General features: G+C 31.9%; 1 protein-coding gene across 1 annotated transcript; it reads right to left on the bottom strand.

Moving 5' to 3' along the window:
* Nucleotides 1–2,703: 2,703 nt before the first annotated feature.
* On the bottom strand, nucleotides 2,704–4,437 carry LOC120081995 (protein PHYTOCHROME KINASE SUBSTRATE 1-like). Its single transcript, XM_039037192.2, has one exon. The coding sequence runs from the start codon at nucleotides 4,172–4,174 to the stop codon at nucleotides 2,819–2,821; it is 1,356 nt and encodes a 451-aa protein (XP_038893120.1). The 5' UTR covers nucleotides 4,175–4,437; the 3' UTR covers nucleotides 2,704–2,818.
* Between the last annotated feature and the right edge of the window lie 9,620 nt (nucleotides 4,438–14,057).

Here is a 14,057-nt window from a genome sequence, read left to right as displayed (position 1 = left end):
CTATGGAACTCCGATTCTTGTTGAAATTAGTTAAGAGTCAACAAAAAAGATCACGCTCGATTGGAGGCTGCCTGAATTAGGGGTTACTGTGGAGTTTTGAATCCCCAGATTCAACGGCGAGGAGTTTTGAGCTTAAGACTTGAGAGAATCTGGCATAAGTCAACAGTATGGAGAAGGAAATCTCACTAAGGCTGATATCGCTAACCATAAAGCAGACGGTTGCCTGAGATAAAAAAACAAAAAAATTATTAATAAAATAAATAAATAATAATAATAATAAAAAAAAAGGGAGAATCTCGCTGGTGTCGCTCTCTCCCACAATCTCGCTCGAAATGCTCTCGCTGATCTCGTTCTCTCCCACGATCTCGCTCTCTCTAGTGTCGCTCTCTCCAAAATCTCGCTCTTTCCCACTTTCTCGCTCACAATCTCGCTCTCTCCCACGATCTCGCTCTCTCCAGTGTCACTCTCTCCCATAATCTCGCTCTCTCCAGTGTCGTTCTCTCCTAAAATATTGCTCTCTCCATTCTCGCTCTCTCCCACTTTCTTGCTCAAAATCTCACTCCCTCCAATAAACTTCACGTGCTAATTGCAAGCACTGCAAACAGAAGAAATGGCCTGGTGAAGTTGGTAGGGTATCCCTGGTGATGGCTTGGTATCGCTGATAATGGCCTGGTATCGCTAGTAATGGCTTGGTATCGCTAGTAATGGCCTGATAATGGTTTGGTATCGCTCGTAATGGCCTGATCCCGCTAGTAACGGCTTGGTATCGCTGGTAATGGCCTGATCTCGCTAGTAATGGGTTGGTATCGCTGGTAATGCCCTGATCTCGCTGGTAATGGTTTGGTATCACTGGTAATGACCTGATCTCGCTGATAATGGCTTTGTATCGCTGGTAATGGCCTGATCTCGCTAGTAAGGCTGTCACGTTGGCTCTCCAAAATCTCTTCCATTTAAGTTCAAATTCATATTCCATTCAAATTGGAATTAAAATTAACTGTTATTCCAAATCTCAGTCTAAAGCCTCTAATCTAAATTTTTATTCTAAATTCAAGCCAGCCAAATCGGATGAGATAAATGTCAAATCCGTCTCAAATTAAAATTTGGCCATATCCCAAATTTTATCAATATTCGAATGGTTAACCTTGATATTGAGTTATGAATAAAATGTTGAGACAAAATTTGGCTATATTCCAAATTTTATCTCAAATTTAAATCAACCTCAGTTTCTATACTCATTTCCAAGTAAAATTGAGCATATCCCAAATTTTTATCTCAAACCAAAATTGATCAAGATTCAATTTCACCCCAAATTCTATTTCGAATTCGAATTAAATTAAATTTGCAATTAAAGTGGAACATAAATTCTACTTTAGTTCAAATTAAAGTTTACTTAGCAAAAGTGTGTCAAACGAACAAGATTTCAAATCAAAATTTTGTTCTCATATTTTGATCATGATGATGCATCAAATTAAAAGAGTCAAAAATCATACTTTGATCTCAAATTACATTTTTTTCAAGATTCATCCACCCATATACGTGCATAAATCTCGAAAGGGGGCATTTGTTGAATGAGAAATTTTGGACCAATCACAAGTCACCACGTCGTTTGCTAAATTAACGACGAATTTCTAAATCATTGACTTTGGGTCCAATTAGAAGTTGACACATGTCCCGAATTGAATTAAAGACAAGTTTCAATGATGTCACGCGGATGAATCAAATGAGATTAAATTGGTCCAATTTGATATTACTATTTGGGCTTAAAGTCCAAACTACAATAAAGTTGAATTGGACCCAAATTCCAGATCAGGCCCAAAACCAACTAATTAGGCCTAAGGGTCAGGCCCATGGACCAACCAAGTCCACAAAGCCCACCTGAGAACTCTATAAATAGAGAAGTTCTCTTCATTTGTAAAGGCAGCATTTTCTACACTCAGAAGACCCAGAGAGAATTCACTAACAAACAGAGGACTCCTGAAGACTTCTGAAGCTTCCAAGACTCCTGAAGTTGCACTTCTATAAGGCAAAAGACCTTTGAAGACACAAATACTTCCAAGACTTCTACTTCAAGCTTCCAAGACTCCTGAAGCTGCACTCCTATAAGGCAGAAGACCTTTGAAGACATAAATACTCTTCCAAGACTTCTACTTCAAGCTTCCAAGACTCATGAAGCTGCACTCCTACAAGGCATAAGACCTTTGAAGACACAAATACTCTTCCAAGACTTCTACTTCATCAAGCTTCCAAGACTCCTGAAGTTGCACTCCTATAAGGCAGAAGACCTTTAAAAACACAAATACTCTTCCAAGACTTCTATTCCAAGCTTCCAAGACTTCTACTTCAAGGACGTTCGGTGTTTTCCTTCTCCAAGTCAAGCATATTCACCCAATTGAGAGAGAATCAGAGAATCAAATATTAGAGATCGAACCACATCGCATCAAATCAACTCCAACATCAATACCAACTCAAGTTCAACTCCACGAAACACTTTTCTCCAGAAACCTCGTACGAACAACTATGTTAATTATCATTTGGCTGAGCTCATTTCGATATTTTATAAATATTTTAATAAGTTGAATACAATTAAATTATGCTATTTTTGTATTAAGAATGAACCTAACTTAGTCAAGGTTCAAATCTTCGTATCTTGAGAAAAATGCTTTACATTAATAGCTCAATTCATTGTGAATGAAGATTCATATTAAATTTTATTAAAAAAGAAAAAATCATATTAAAAACAATAAACAAGATTTTTATAACCCGGTGAAGAAAAAGGCGCGCAAAGAAAAATCCAACATAAGAAGATTCAAATCGAAAGCTAACCATACAAAATATTAGAGATTTTAGGCGAATAATGACGAGGAAGTGAGTTTGTAGCAAGCCTCTGAGTTTCCAACCTCGTCAGTCTTCCAAACGACTCCGATCTTCGATGAACTTCCGCCGCAGAACCGTACTTATCTCCGGCCACTCTCACCGCCTTCTGATTCTTGCAACCCATCAGAAGATTCGAACGCCGCCTCTGAATCTCTTTCACATCGTTCCCGTAGCTAGATTTAACCATGTAGGTGGCAGCAGTGACGGCGGTCATGTTTCTGACGGGGCTACTGGTGGAGAGGCGGCGTTCGTCGTAATCTGACACGACGGAGAAATCGGCGGCACTGGCGGTGACGACACTCCACTCGATGCTAGCCTCACTTGGTGCATAACAAGTGGTGGGTGTTACACAATCCGTAGAATCAGAGCCTTGTCTTGTGAGAAACGGATTGGGGTTCCCCGTTAAGCTCGCAATCTCGAAAAGATCCGAACTTGCATCACTTTCCGCATCGTCGTTGTAGATTAGATTGGAATCATTAGTGGTGGAAATATTTGAATTTGAAGAATCCTTAACTCTTGGAACGATGTCGTTCCATGTCATCATTGAAAGCCTTTTCTCCAAGTGATTCAGATTCAGAGTATCCACATTAGGCGGCTTCCCCATTAGAGAAGATCCAAAAACCTCAATTGATTTTCTCCCTTGTTGTTCTTCAACTTGAATTTGCATTTTCATGGCTGTTTCAGCTGGGATTGAACTTTGAAACGTGAAATTTATACCTGCTTTGGTTGGTTGTCTCTGCTTCAGCTTTGCTTTGGATTTGGATTTGGATGTGGTTTGATTATTTACGGATTCCACTGAGTTCTGGTCGCAGCAATAGCATTTATAAAGAAACCCTTTTGCCAATTGTGAGGATTTCTTCTTCTTAGTAGCCTTTGAAGAATCAGAATTTGTGTTTACAGTACTACTCTGCAACAATGCATTTTGGCTATTCCAACTGGATTCAGAACGGACGCTTGAAGTACTAGTTTTTGGCTTCTTGTGTTTATGAATCATCCTTTGTTGCTTTTTGGGGCGGAATTTGAGGGGCTTTGGGGTTTCAAATATCCCTCCATTGAAATATTTCTCTGCTCCAAAAACTTCTATATCTCCATCCTCTTCTTGAGTTGTAATAGAATTAGAGCGATGATCTCGAGTTGATTCAGCAAGTTTACGAACAAATTCTTTCTCTGCATGGTTCAAGTAGGAAGAAAAAGAAGCTTCACGAAGATGGTTGTTATTATTATTGTTGTTGTTCTCAAAAGACAACCTGTGTGAGAGGTTTGTATCGCAAACAGGGGGTGGCAAGCTCACCCTTCCCATGGATAATGGATATAGACACCAAAAGGGTTGAACTAAGATGACCCAATTGGAAGAAGAATCTGCCTGATTCTTGAGAAGGACAGAGGGTAGTGACCTCCTAGATGGATCTGAAAAGCAGAAGAAAAAAGGCTTCCTTTAATAGATGTGCATTTAACCATGCATTTACGTATGAGATGAGAGAAAAAGGAAAGGAAGTTGTTGTACGTACCGCGTAACCCTGCCCTAGTAGCTTTGCTGTTGATTTCACCTAAATAAAAAAAAAAAAAAAACTTTATATCATTGGAGGCGCATGATTATTCCTCTGTCTAGTTAAGGTGAGACTTTAATTACTTTTCAACAATCCTTTCCTCAAATCTCTCCTCAAATAGTTATCCTTTAGAATTACACTCGAGCATATAGTACTTTTTTAACCACGTGAACTTCTCATCATATGATACAATCTGTCAGCTTACTTTAAATTCACTATGACTACGTCTTTGAGGCTTATTATTTTTTTTTATTTTTGTTCCTATTTTCAACAGTCCTCCATTAGAAGATTATTTATTATTATTTTTTTTTATCGACAAGGGATTTTCTATCGACACGGCTAATTCAGGAATATGACTCTAATACCATTTGTTGGATAACGAACCTCTAGATATTTCTATAATAATATGATATTATTGTCTACTTTGGACATAACCCTCATAGTTTTATTTTTAGTTTCACCTAAAAGATTCTATACATTTGAAAATAGTTGTACTTACTTGTATATTCATGATCGTCACGTTATTTAACCACTGCAAGACTTTGATTAGATTTTCAAGAATGGGGTTGAATTCCTTGACAAATTCTTAATTTCATATCAAAATAACGTGTTTGTTAATATGGTCTGAGAGGCCCTGAAATGCATTAAATGGTTGAGTTGAGTTTAGTCGGCCAAACAAAACAATGAATAATACTTTGAACAGATACCCAACACATTGATCCAACATAAACTTTCTTTCTTTGCACAGACAGACAAGTAAAGTGAAGGGGACAGACATCATAATGTACTATCGGTTCAAGTGATGGACTCTTTTGTCTTTCTTTCTTTTCCTGAGATCCTAAATTTCCCCTCCACCCCCCCCCCCCCCCCCCCCCCCCCCTAATTATCTTCTTTTAAATTTCGATACACTCTATGCAGCTTTAAACCACATTCCAAATAAGGTTGCAAATCATACACGTAAATGCATTTATGTGAAGATCATTCCCATGAGTCGTCACCAACATTATTCCAAATCCCAATCTCTCTCTTTAACTGCTCTATTATCTATGCTAGCTTTTGGTATATATTTCAAGTTACTTTTTACTGTTTTTTCACCTAAATTAAATTAAGGAAATGAATTGGTACAAACTAAGCTACAATTGATTCCATGCATCTCATTTTTTTACATTAAAAAAATCTACCACATGACAAACTTTTATTAGTGTACAGTGTGAGCGACACAAAGATAGATACAACCAGTTTTTTTTAAGTAAATTATGTTCAATATAGCAACAATGTGATCTAAATATCAAGATAAGTATAATTCAAATATGATGTAAAGCTTGTACAATCAATTCTGATGTCAAATATTCAATTCTCCCTCTTCACATATTAGAAAATTTATACTATATATTCTTTACAACATGGGCAATAATTAAAAATACCACTAATTCTATTTTAATTAAGAAAATAATAATAAAGAAGAGAACTTAGATATATTTTTAAAATTGTTCTGCCAAACAATATTATACGTTTTATCTAAAGATAGTAGAAGATCAACAATTGAAAGACAGAAGATCAAATCATCAATTTTTTAAAAAAGTTATTGGTGACTTATATGCTATGTTTGAACTGAACGCATAGAAAAGTTTAGTGGGATTAAAAAACTCATTTCCATAATTGTAGAGACTAAAATAGTTACAAAACTTTTTCAAGTTTGAACTCAATTAAAATCTATACAATTTTCTTATAATATTGTTTGAGATCAAAAATTTTTCAAGATACCAATGACATCTCATGACAAACAACAATACAAACCTCGGCTTATAATGTGATCTTCTAAATATGATAGATATAAAAATATGAATGAACTAAGAGATGAATAAAAACATATCAAGAAAAGAAAGTTAAATGTTCTAACAATTATACCTACAATTAATTATAGTATTATTATTTTAAATATCTCATTCCTATAATATTTACTATTTTATATTAAATTAAAATAATTTGTACATCAAACACAAACTATTATAGGTCATTATAGCTCAAATTAAAATAACATGCTTCTTAAATACAGATTATTATAATTTACAGACCACGTATTATAATAATCAACTTAGTGCCACTAACACCATTTAAGTTCCAAAATTTTTCCAATTCTATTATTAATAGTTATAATTCAATGCCAAATCATAATTATATTCTGAAATAAATTATAAGATAATATTCATACTTAAACTCTCATAGTTCTAGCTTTTCGCATTGTTTTCCACTAAAAGGTTATTGAAAATAAAAAAGATGCCCTCATTTGGTAAATTATTAGATAAATTTATATGCCTAATATGAAATGATAATGTAGTAATTGGTTAAGAAAATGAGAATACATTTTCTTTTTCAAGAAAGTAAGGCCGCAATATGTTAGCCACCCAATCATTTGCAACCATCAAGTGTCGAGAAAGATGCCTTTTATTTCAAACAAAAAAAAATTCCAAATTAATCAATCAATCAATACAACAAATCTTGTCGACACATACACACCAATAATCCAAACTATTTAGCATAAAAGGTACAATTATTTTCTCTTTAATATCTACTCATTCTACTAACAATTCTTCAACTAAAAATGGTTGCTCTATATTTTAAAAAAACACACAGACACATACACATTTTTGTGTACAAAATTGGAAAAAAGAACCAAAAGTGTTAATGTTATTATTTTCAATTCAACTTAGAGATTAAACGACTTTGATCGAATACACTTATTTATGAATAAATGTATGTGTGTGGTATATGATTAAACCAACTTAAAGTAGTTAAGTGAAGTAATCATGTGGGGCTTGTACAAGCCAAATTTAGTTAAGTGGGATAATCAAGGTGGGGGCATAAATAGATTTGCCTTAATAAATTTCTAATTTTTTTCATTGTATCTAAATCCATCTAAAGGTCCATGCACCTTATTTCAATTTCATATCATCGATAATTTCTAAATATATATTAGTGGAATATAAAAATATATATAAGCAATGAAATTAGCAATGGGTTAGAAACAAAAATGTTACTAGTGTTGAAGAATGAAATTTTCTTCAATAAAAAAAAAATCATCACACCAATTATCAAATTAATCACAAAATGACAAATGATTGAATTTGAAAACTAATTACAATGTGTTTCAAACTAAAGTTGAAAATAAAATTTGGTCGACGTAGATGTCTTCATCAGTCTCTCAAAGATAAGAAATATTGTTCTAAGACTTCGACCTGCTTCATTTCTTTACATTTAATAAAGAGAATCAAATGACCAATTATTAGAGATTGAACTACACCTATATAAATTTACATATATTCAAGTTCAACTTCAGTTAAAAAAGATGGAATTCTTATTTATTATTATTTTTTTTATGAAAAACTTTAGACTAACTCTTATCCATTCACAATTAACCAACTTCAGATTTTAAAGCCTTAGTAGGCCTTCTAAAAGAAGCAACATTGACGAGAAAGGAAGGGGTGTGGTTTGGTAAAATAATTAAAAAATATATATATAACACTCTAAGATATTAAATTGAATCGATTCGCACTTAGTCCTTTATCAAACTTATGTAATTTATTTATCATTAATGAGAATGCACAGTATGAATAAATAATAAATTAATATTGGAATTCATATAATGTATGATATGAAGTAAATAGAAAAGAAAATATTAGATTTTGGGAAGAAAAATAGGAAAGATGGGACGTATATGTTTTGGGTGAATTAGGGTCCACTCCCAAAAACAAAGTGGAGACATTGAAGTTGAAGTTTGTGGGCGTTACTAGCTGGGTTTCAAAGAAGTTTCTAGGCTCAAAACACATCTCAAACAGTTGATTTAATCAGCTTATCAAATTATAGAGAGGAGAGAACCAATTTGTCCCATTGCTCTCAAAAGTGAAAAAGGAAATATAGTGTAATTTAGGTTGTACTTAAATTTCATGCTCTATTTTTTTTATATATACTAAAAAATAATTTTGTAATATTTTTTAAAACTGAATGGTCACATGATAATTTAATTTTTAATTGAGTACGTAGGTGTTACACAATGGAAAAGTTTGGAATTTTTTTTTTTGAAAAAAACAAAGAAAAAATGGGAAGAAACTGTTGTTAAAGGTGTTGTTTTGCATCGTGGTTGGTTTGTCAAGTTGGTTCCCACCATCTTCAATTATTATTAATTATATATTCCCACTGTTTTGCAGAAAGTAGGGTGATCATTCAAACCGCAAAAACCGAACTGTTTCTAAAAGCCGAACCGAAAATTCAGTGAAACCAAAAAATTCTATTCAGTTTGGTTTTACTTTTAAAAACCAAATTTAAAATTGAATCGAACCGTTTTTAATTAAAAAAAGAATATAACATAAATTTTTTAAAAATGTCAAAATCGAATTTAAAACCGAAACTAACTGTTTCTAACCTTAGCAGAAAGAAAGAGTGTGGAAGGCCCATTACATTATTGGTTTTGCTGCTCTTTTGTTGTTCAATTTTTTTGTCTACATAAACAGGGAAACCGAACGTAGTTTTGAAGAGGGTGTGTTTTAATTTGTGAGATGTATATGATTAGAAAATAATGAAGTGTCTTGTCGTTGAGTTGGACCATAAAATTGTCTCGATGTCTCACTTTTGTAGGTTGAAATTTTGTTACATCAAATTCAAGTAATTGGAGAACTTTTGGAAGTAGCTAACCTTTTAAAAATATGCAACAGATATATACATGGGAATTAAATGTCAAGAGGTCCACAGGTGGATCTAGGAATTTTATATAGAAAGATACTATGTAATTTTAATTCCTAGACTAAGATATGCAACAAGTTCTCTCATAAGTTTATATCTCTTTAATTAATTTAAGTTTGTATAAAAACTATAGGTTAATATTAATTTAAGTTTGTATATGAATTCATATTAATTTTAACTTACAGTTTTTATATGAATCTTATTCATATAATTAATATTTGAATCACATTCAAATATTTATTTCTCTCATTTAAACTTTATATTATAATGTATCATATATATTATATTAATTATATCACATACAATTGATTCCCTTCAATTAATTTCAACAATTCAAATTATTCCAAATTAATTTGATTCTCATTAATCCTTATTGAACTGACAATGGGACCTTATGAACTTACAGATTGAAGCTCTAATGGTACGACATTAATTAATTAAACTCCTTAATTAAATTAATTCTCATTCATTAACTGACGATCACTTTACTAAATACTAATAGTTTCACTCTTTGCACTGTAGATATATTATTTCTATATCCATTGGATATAACCAATCAACAGTTCATTGACCCTTCACAAATTGCTCGTAAGTACAATTGGGTCAAAATTACCATTTTACCCCTGTAGTTACATTTAACTCCTTAAGTACCACTAATCCCTCTAATAAACAATTAATCATAGTTCGACAATAACTAAACTCCTCTCGAGCCAGGTGAGGGTGTGGCGTCACATTGTTCAAGACTCGGAATCAGCTCTCAAGGGAGCAATTTTTCTACTTACCCTAATAACGGGAAGGAGTGAATTTCTTTTTGTGTAGTTTTATTTCCAGCTCTCCAATGAGACAATCTCTAAAATGGTAGGTATAATGATCGGCGAATCTGGCCACTGTCACCCATGCAAATTAAAGGACCACCCTCATAAGGAAGAATTCACAACTCACTCAGAATTAAGGTCAAATCACCTATGGTCATTCTGGTGAAATGTAAGTCTTTTCTATTGACGGTGTTATAAAGAGAGATTTGACATTTCGCAATCCGATCTTATACAAACTCTTTGTATAGAATACTCCGGCTCATATATCTCCATATGAATGGTCGGGATCATATCATTTGTAATACTTTACAACAATGGTAACAATTACAAAGTGGGTTGTATCCGTAGTGTCACTAGAATAACGTACCTAACCTCATCCATCTACTACAGACCGTTTAGATTATTACTTAAAAGTGATCTACTTGTATGTCACCACATACATGTTTAAGCTACATCGAATAACTTTTGGATCTTAGTTTATTGGTTTTGGGTTAATACAACTAAATGTCAAATAAAATAACACTTATATTCAATAAATAATTTGTTAATACATAAAATTTACAAACTACAAGACCACCAGATTTAGAGCATCAACCCAACATCCCTACCTTCATATTTGAAGAAGAAATTTGATTTTCTATATATATATATTTTAAAATGTTACTTATAATTTATATTAAAAATGTAAAAATCGATAATTTGAGGGAGACAATACCTCTTAATCCTTACGTGGATCCGTTGGTGAAGAAGCTAATTGGTTCGCCTCCTTTAGAGCACAAAAAATAAAACTAATCTATTGTTTCCACGTAGTCTCGTTTGGCATTATTTAATCCACTTGATCTATTGATAGTACTAATTATTCGGATTTAATGCAACTAAAAGTTAAAAGATATTTATTTGGGGTTTTAATTAACGTGTGTGTATGTGTGTCAATAGCCTTCATGAAAACCGGTGCATGCGGCAATTACTTGATATGTAACCAATGGTGGTATGATTGTAGAAATTCGAGTGATAGAAATTTTTGGTAAGTTGTAAGGTCAATCGAGAGAGGAGGGTTGTTCTACTGCTCACGGATCTAACTAGAGTAAAAAAATCTGATACAAAGGATTCGTGAGTCCACAATTAAAAGACATCAATTTCATGACTTGTTAATTTATTATGTCAATATGAAATGTGAGCAAAATTAATTGGAGGAGCCTCATCAACCATCCAATAAATCATACTATATTACCTTCAATCTTGCTTTCTCATTCGGTAGGTCTAATATACTCTCTTCTAGTAAAGTTAAAGAACGGGCTACAACACACTCCTCACTTAAACTTTCATTATATTCTCAATAGCATATAATAGCGTACAATCTAAACTTTATTTATTTATTTATTTGTTTTGGATGTGCATCCAATACCAATAGTATATGGGGTGAATTTGAACTTAGGTTCAAAGTAGGTTAAGGCAAAAGTAAATCAAGTCTAATGTTAACTAAACCAAGACTCGATCGATGCTAAAGTCCAAGACGCCTAAATAACCCTTGGCCAATAAATAGAACGACTTAAATAGTCCATGGGCTTATCTCGACAAAGGGTCGACTAGGGGGAGGCCAAAGTGTAGGGTATGTGATTTACACACCCACACCCTATAGGGAACTAATAGAGCCCATTTCGATCTTTTTCATTGTGATTCGAGAAGAAAACGGGAACACTAGCCGACAATTTTTTTCAAATATTGCAATTTTTAAAAGTTTTTATAAAAATATATATCCTTTCAAACTATTTAAAAAAATATTATAATTTTTAACAAAGTCATTTATTGAAGATAGGACATTCTTAAAAAAAAAAAACACCCCTATAAAAAAAAGAGACTTTTGTTTAAAAATATAAAAATAAATAAAAGGTTGCATGTTCAACATATGAGCTGTGAAAAAAAAGAGTTTGAAGGCCACGGTTTGTGGTGTAAGGTTGAAAGAAGGGGAAGTAGTTGGTGTTTGTTTAGATTTTTTTCCACCAAAGTCTCGTGGTAAACATGCGACTTCTCCATTTTGTTCCTTTTTAACAAAAGCTCGTTTGTTTGCCTTGGGAGTGTTTGTTTTTATTTTTTTTTTCAAAAGGTTACATATTCGACATGTGACCTTCTTAAAAACTGTTTGAAAAGTATATATTTTTATAAAATTCTTTAAAAATTGCAATATTAGAAAAAGTTTTTCTACCCATGTAGCTTAAATAAAGAGATCTAATTACACAATTATCTAAACTTTTTTATTCTTTTACACGATTAACTTAATAGGTTATTTGATAGATGTCAAAAAGTACATATTTTTACCATCTATGTTGGTATTTTTCTTTAATAAAAGTTGCTATATGCATGGTATTTTTTCCTTAAATGGTTTAAATAATCAAATATAGGTATTCTATTAGTCTAAAGTATACTTTTAAACTGATGTCACAAAGGGATGTGAGACTAAAGAACATAAAAATAATGTCACATCACCTTAGAAATAAAGGGCACTGTAGGATAAATAAATTGTATGTGAAGATCCAACTAACCATAGAAATATAGGCATTAGCTGCTTAGAGTTTCTAAAGGAACTTGATATAAGACCGAATAGGAGAAGTTTTCTGTCCATGATCATGTCATTGTCCAGTATGATGTGGTTGCATTGCCCAAGACACTACCCTTTTGGTTGAAATATAACTGTATCCCTGTTCAACGCTCTTGTTTACTACTTTTAATCAACATTCGACCCCAAATCATTTATTTACTAGTGACCCTTTGGTTTGCATTAAAAAAAAATTAGAAAAATAATTGAATTGCATAAATAGTCTCATGGGATTCGACTCTTGGAATATTCTAAAATTTATTACTTCATCGATAGTGTATGGTTGCATTTAGACCTTATTTATTTTTATATTTATCACTCATATGTATTTGGTCGATCATAATTATTTTACACAAATGTCTGACCTAATTTATCTTTTCAGCCCTCCTTACCATTCTATTATTATTATTATTATTACTACTACTACCAAAAGAATCATGCAAAGGAAGTTTCTCATAGGTTTGAACTTCCCAAAATGATTTTCTTTTGAATATCTACACAATTAAGAAAAGTTTTCCAAAAATTTAAAAAATTTTGTCCTCATAAATGAAAGCAAGAATTGACAAGAAACTTCAAAGGAGAAAACAAAGTATATTTTATTTATACAATACTATATTTTTCAACTTTCTAGAAGTAAATCAGGGTATGATATGTTTGATAAATGCATGAATAAGACAACTCGTACAATATTTTATCTTATATACCGAACAGTATATGCATTGTATATGTGCATCTTTCAGTATTTTTGTATGCACACTAAAAAATGAATCACGGTATATGCAATGTATATTTATATTTTATAACATACTCAATTAGTAGGTGATCGATTTTCAACTAGAAATATGAAAGAAAATAAATGAAACTTCTAAAATGAAGGAAATATTGATTTTAAATATTCTGCTTTAAATTAATATCAACCAAAACTAATAAATAAGAAAAGTCAATTCGAAAATTAAGTTAATAGAAAAGAATTAAATATTTTGAAAATTATTATTGAGAGGATATAATTATTGATATTTTAAAAATAAAATCAATTATATAATTAATACCAAATCTAAAAATGATATACTTTTTTTCTTTTAAATATTACACAATTAAAAGAGTGAGAGATAAAGGTTAAAAATGTCTCAAAATTTGAAATCTAGTTGTGAAATATTGTTGAATTTTGGGACATACGTAAAATATTAGTTATGTAATATATTAATTTTCTAAATCTTTGCCAAAAAAAAAATCCAACAATAGCTAAGTCACCCACCGTATAATTACATGAGTTGCAAGAGAAATAATAAATTTTAAAGTTTTATTAGAAAAAATGGCAAAAAAGTTTCAAAATTATTAAAATAGCAAAACAAATAGAAAATAATAATTAGTAAATGACCAAACTACCCTAAAAATAACTAAATTAAGTGCAAACGAGAATTCAAAGATACAATACTTAAAAAACAACTTGAATACCATAAATACATTGTATCTAAACATTCCAGGAGCAGT

The sequence above is a fragment of the Benincasa hispida genome, chromosome 7 (genome assembly GCF_027475165.1).
Source record: "Benincasa hispida cultivar pf3 chromosome 7, pf3_genome.v1.1, whole genome shotgun sequence".
Classification (NCBI taxonomy): domain Eukaryota; kingdom Viridiplantae; phylum Streptophyta; class Magnoliopsida; order Cucurbitales; family Cucurbitaceae; genus Benincasa; species Benincasa hispida.
This window is presented reverse-complemented; position numbering and strand designations above follow the sequence as displayed.

Coding starts and splice junctions, on each gene's coding strand:
- LOC120081995 (XM_039037192.2), bottom strand. CDS start 4,174: ATGGGAAGGGTGAGCTTGCCACCCCCTGTTTGCGATACAAACCTCTCA.